At 58.9% G+C, this 5780-nt stretch overlaps 1 protein-coding gene across 1 annotated transcript; it reads left to right on the forward strand.

The window, feature by feature from the left end:
- Positions 1-1733: 1733 nt before the first annotated feature.
- Positions 1734-2752, forward strand: LOC123127500 (uncharacterized). The gene has a single exon (XM_044547229.1). The coding sequence runs from the start codon at positions 2179-2181 to the stop codon at positions 2497-2499; it is 321 nt and encodes a 106-aa protein (XP_044403164.1). The 5' UTR covers positions 1734-2178; the 3' UTR covers positions 2500-2752.
- Positions 2753-5780: the final 3028 nt, after the last annotated feature.

The following is a 5780-nucleotide window of genomic DNA, read 5'->3' on the forward strand; positions in this document are numbered from 1 at the left end:
TGGCAAATTTCGGTGAAATTCGCGCATTTTCATTACATTAACCTAATCTAAAAAAGAAAGGGGCTGAACTCGTCGCCGTCATCATCGTCGTCAGCCTTATCCTCCTTGACGCGGGCGCCCCTGCTGGACCCCTGCCTGGCGTCGCCATGGCGGACTGGCGGCGGCGCGTCGTCGTCGTCGTCACTGTCGCATAAGACGACGACCCCGTCTTCATCGCGGTCGCGTCGGCGCTCCTCGAAGCGGCGCAGGGCGGCGCGCTGGCGCTCCTTCTCCTTCTCCCGGCGCGCCTTCTCCATCGCAATGGAGTCCTGGCGCGCCCATTCTAGGGCCGCGTCGTCGTCGTCGAACTCCGCCTTCACCGGCGCCAGCCCTGGCTCCGTCTTCACCGGCGCTAGCCCCGGCTCCGTCTTTGGCTTGACGAAGCGCGGAGGAGCCGACGAGGAGGAGGCGCGCCGGCCGCCCTCGTTGATGACGATGCCGACGCTGCGAGTGCGACGATCGATTGGCGTCTCCGCCGCGGGCTCGGCCTTGACACCGAGAAGCGCCGGAGAACCGGAGAAGTGGGAAGATGAGCGAGAGGAGGAAGACGAGGAGGAGGCGAACCTCCTTGGCGCCCATGCGCGTCGGTGTTGCAACGGGGCGGCCCCCGTCGCAGGATAGGTCAACGGCGGGTTGTTGCCGCCATCGAGGTACGCCAGCACGCCATCCAGCGTGCGGCCGGGGACGCCCCACCACAGGCGGCGCCCCTCGCTGTTCTTCGCGCCGCCGACCACCGGCGCGTCGTTGGTGGAGGCCAGGCGCTGCTGCTGGCGGCGCTGGAAGTACGCCGCCCAAGTCGCGTGATTGCCGGCGGCGTACTGGGGGAGGGAGCGCTCGTCGTCGGTCAGGGAGGCGCGCCCGACCTCGACCTCCTCGGCGAAGTACCTGGGCTTCGCCACGACGTCGGGTAACGGGGGAACGGGCACTCCCCCGTCGCTGAGCCGCCACCCCGTCGGCCCGGCGCGCATGTCCGGCGGCGCCGGGATGTTCGCCTGGAACAGGAGCCAGGACTCCTGTTTGCGGAGCGAATGTCGGCCGAAGTCGTTCGCCGCCGCCTCGTCTCCGGGGAAGCGCTCTGCCATGGCGACGGGCTTGGCGGTGGTAGAGAGGGGCTGCCGGTGGCGCTCAGGAGAGGAAGACGGAGAGGGAGGGAGAGGGGCTGGGCGGCGGCGAGGGGCGAGTCTGGTGTGGGCACAGGCGAGAGACCGCCGGCTTTTATAGCCGCTCCGCGCCCGTGTGTACGCATGCGAGGGAGGGGAGGCGTCGGCGCGCCGTCCCGTGACGCGCCGCTCGTGAGGAATCAACGGCAAGGCTGACCGGCGGTAGCCTTGCCATTGATTCCCCGCGTGAACCGAGGCAGTTGGGGGAAGACGAGCCGCCGTGTCCCTGACGCGACTGGCCCGCGGCTTTTTCGCGGCAAAACAGTTCGCTCCGTCGCCCTTGAGCGTCCCTCAGCGCGCCGGGTTCGGCCTGGGTCCGCCGGCGCTGTTTTCGGCCCAGGCCGGTGAAAATCGAGCTCCTGAAGATACGACTGGGCCTTTTTTCACCGCCGGTGCAAAAAAAACGCCTGACGAGACCTTTCTGAAGACGCGGCTGAAGATGCCATTAGTTTAGGTTTGGCTTGCGTCTCCCCGTCGCAGTCACACACGGTGAAGGAAAGAAACAAGCACCACCACCACCACAGAGGCGCACAGCGGAATCCCACCCCACTAGTACGTGCCGTTGAGTGCTCCCCTCTCCCCACCACCATCATCTTCTTCCGCCTGTCTCCTCTTCCTCCCTCCATATAAACCACCGTGATCCCTGCGTGCTTCCACCATCCCCCAGCTCCGCTCCCTTCTAGTTCCCTCGGACCAGCGCGCATATATACCATACCTGTGATCTGCCACAACCCCCACCGAGATGCTGTGTGTGTGGACGACGCAGCTGGTGGCTCCAAGCACGGGAGGATCCATGGGCGTGGTGCGAGCCGTGTGATCGACAAGAGTGTGCGTGCACGTAAGCATGTGCTTCGGCTGCCGTGTCCCCGCCAAGCTCTGGTGGTGAGAGTTCGAGGAGAGGCCGCGCGCGTACGTACGTGTGATCAGTCCATTCCATACTGCTGTGCCGCCCGTGTCTAGCTTCTTGCCGGCGGTCTTCATGTGGGGCGACGTGGTGGCGCTCGTCCGGCAGGGCCTGCGGTGGCGGCGGCGCAGGGGGAGGAGGTCTACGGCGCGGGTGGTGGACGAGAGCGCGCTCGGCCTCGGCGCCCACGGCGATGCCGGCGCCGCCGCGGCGGTGGCGCCGAGCGTGGGCGGCGCCATGGCCAGGGCGCTCCTGGCACTGGCGTGCGCCGTCCGCTTTGACGGCGAGGACCTGCCGACGGAGGAAGCCTGGGCGGCGAGCGTATGGCGGCCACGGGCCGACGAGGTCAGCCACCTCATGGTGCGTGAGAGCATGCGCTATGCCATCTACGCGTAGGATTGTGTAAGTACAACGTCTGTACGTACGTACGATTGGGGTTACGCGTATAACTAGCTGTGTACGGTGTGTAACTAGTAGAGTATTAGAGTGATGTACTTACTTTGGATGTACGTAAAGGTCACCACCACCACCACTACTAGAGATGCCGTGGCGATTGGCTTCTCTTAGCCTATGTTATGTACTAGCATATCTGAACTTCTGAAGGTTCATCTCTACATGTCAACAAAGATTCATCTCTTCTCTTCCTCTATCTCTATCTCTCTCCCTCCCTCTTTTACCCTTCGGTTTCGTTCTTTATCCTTTTGACGCTCCGATTTTATCTTAATTGCTTCTAGAACTTTTAAGGGAAATAAACATTTGTCCCTATCTTATCTTTCTTTTTTCTTTTTTCTGATGAAGAGTGAGCATTGAGAATGTCTAGACTTGTTAGAATAAATCCGAGGCATACCGTTGATCATCCGAGGACCAAGCAATCACACGAGGCACGACACCAATATGGCTACATCCTCGTGACACCGTCACAATACCGCACCCGGTCGCCCTGGACACCGGCACATGCCGCCGGCTTTCCCTGCATTCCGGTGCTATTATGTTAGCATAGGTTACATCGTGTGTCTAGCACCGCTATATGTGAGAGGCCTAGGATACAAATGTCCTACTTGGACACGACTCCATATCCTATCTAAACACAATACAACTACAAGTCCAACTGTAACCTACCTTGTACACTATATTCGACACAACTCCAACAAACTCCACCTTGACGAATATTCTCCACCATCCTGAATCTGTCCATGCGTCAAACTTCTATGTACATTGAACTTGAGCTTATCCCATGAGTATCGCTGCTACTCCAAAGATTCCATGTGACTCCACCTACAACTTGTAGTCCCTTCTTTTTTTGACCACTGTCAACACTCGAGCAAAATTAAATTCCTCTTTACTCTAGTGTATGCTCCCAACTTTCAGAGCTCCGTTCAACGCATCACACACTGATCACTGACCTGCGTGAAAATGAACAACTCACATATTGGGTGTCACACATAAGAGTTATCTAAACCCAACATTATTGCTCCTTTCTTGACCGTCTGTCTGAAACTTGAACAAATTTCACCGTTGCTTGTAGTCATCCCGAGTCAAATTCGCAGTTGTCTCACCACATGTATGACCACCAGAGCCCTGGCCCGTTTCCATGTCCCGTGCTAACTGCACGCCTCGCCGCTATTACCGCGTCGAGCCTCCACTGTCCTGGTCGAGTCTCAAGGGTCGTGAACCACACCACTCAACCCCCACTGCAGAGTACCACCGATCATCACCGACCGATGACGAGTTTCACGTTTCCATCAGACCACTGGCTCCAGTCTGAACTACGTGCCTCTCGCTTTTTTCGCCTTTGCTGAATAGGCTTCGATTCCCTGAATCCTTACACCGTAGCCCCTCAATCCAGCTCCACCTTCGACATGGCTCCATGGTAGATGATCAGTCCACCCTCGCGCCCCGTCAACTTCAAGCTCCGTGTGCACCGTCTTGAATCAACCTCGCGCCATAGTCTTGTTGAAGCCACACAAGCCCTCGGGCCTGTGCCACGTGTTTCCACGCCCCAGAAGTCGGTCACTATCAGCATCACGCACCTATGTCGTCGTCGTCGCTGACTTCACCACCGTCTTCGGTACCAACCGACTTACGTCGATCAACGTCGATCCGTCAGACTGTTCAGTCCGACCCAACCGAACATATCCGACTGCAATCATACTCCACCCTGCATCACAACTGCGTGCACATCTGTGCATGTCTTGGACGCCCTATGTTTGCATGATCCTGCTCAGCACGCTCCGGACTCCTCAAATCCTCAAGTGCAACTGCCATCCATACACAAACTGTGTACCAAACAAAAGGAGACCAAAAATAAAGTCTCATGTAGCCTTCCTGTATGCACCTACCAGAGGAGACCAATGACGCTAGTCAAACTCCACTCCACATACAATCACACATAGCTTTTGGACTTATCTTTCTTTCCTTTCTAAGTAGCAATCACGGTCTGATTCTTGAGCCTTGTGCCAACTCTTTTTGTCAAAACAAATCTCTCGTGTCTTTGCCCAACCTTCTCCAGATCGATTAGTTCGCAGCTTCCGCTTCGCACGCGTCTAGCCTGGGGACTCCAGCAGCGTGATTTGCACTTGCCGCATCCGAGCTTTGCCCCGCCGGCCTACTTGGACCCGCACCCGGACGAGGCCATCGCCTCGTGCTGATTGGGTCGTGTATGCTCTAGCCCTGCCGCCGCCACGCACCTGCTGCCCCAATCGCCGTCAAGCCGCGTGTGCACGCCGCTTCCATCGATCTGCTGCGCCGTTTCGATCGCTTTTTTTCAATCTTGTCAAGAACCACACCACATCCGGCTGCATCTCAACTCGATACTTTCTTCATGTTAGACTTTATTTACATGTGTATATTGTAACGTTGTATACCACCTCATTATATATATATATATATGTGATAGGTCACCCCTAGTGGGTTGTGCCGGTTCCTCCCAAAGTCTATTGTCTTACATGGTATCACGCTAGGTTACGTCCGCTTCCGCCTAAAAACCCTAAACCGCCGCCGCCGCGCCCGCCGTCGCCGTCGCCCGACTGCTATGACGTCCGCCGCTGCGTCCGGCTCCACCGCCACCGATTTTCTGCCGGCCTCCCTCGCGGCACTTCTCTCGAGGCCGCTGGATGCCGCCTCCCTTCAGGCGTCGATCGGGACACGGAGCGTCGGCTCCCTCTTCGCGCTCCCGCCGGCTGCTACTTCGCCCGGGCAGGCGCTTGTGGCCCACACCGCCGCCGCCCCGTCAACCGCGGCTGTCGCGCCCTCGGCCACTGCGCCGCTGGTGGCGGAGGACGTCGCGCTGGCAGGCTTCGCGGCGTCAACCGCGGCCATCGCGCCCTCTGTCACCGCGCCGGCTGCCCCTCTGACTGTCTCCACGGTGGTCTCACCTCAGCCAGTCTCCTCGATGGGATCGCAGCCGCCGCCGCCGTTTCACTTCGGCCATCTCATCACCATCAAGTTGTCGTCGGACAACTACATCTTCTGGCGCGCGCAGGTTCTTCCGCTTCTTGGGAGTCACTATCTGCTTGGCTATGTCGACGGCTCTCTCCCTTGCCCTCCTGCGCTGGTTGACAGCGTGCACGGTCCGGTCTATAATCCGGCTCACCGTGTCTGGACAGGGCAGGATCAGGCGAACCTCTCCTCCATCCAGGGGTCGCTCTCTCCGGCCGTTGCTGGGCTTGTTGTCTTCG

Source organism: Triticum aestivum, chromosome 6A, assembly GCF_018294505.1.
Source record: "Triticum aestivum cultivar Chinese Spring chromosome 6A, IWGSC CS RefSeq v2.1, whole genome shotgun sequence".
Classification (NCBI taxonomy): Eukaryota; Viridiplantae; Streptophyta; class Magnoliopsida; order Poales; family Poaceae; genus Triticum; species Triticum aestivum.

Excerpts from the sequence above, each read along its gene's own strand:
- LOC123127500 (XM_044547229.1), top strand. The coding sequence starts at position 2,179 with ATGTGGGGCGACGTGGTGGCGCTCGTCCGGCAGGGCCTGCGGTGGCGG.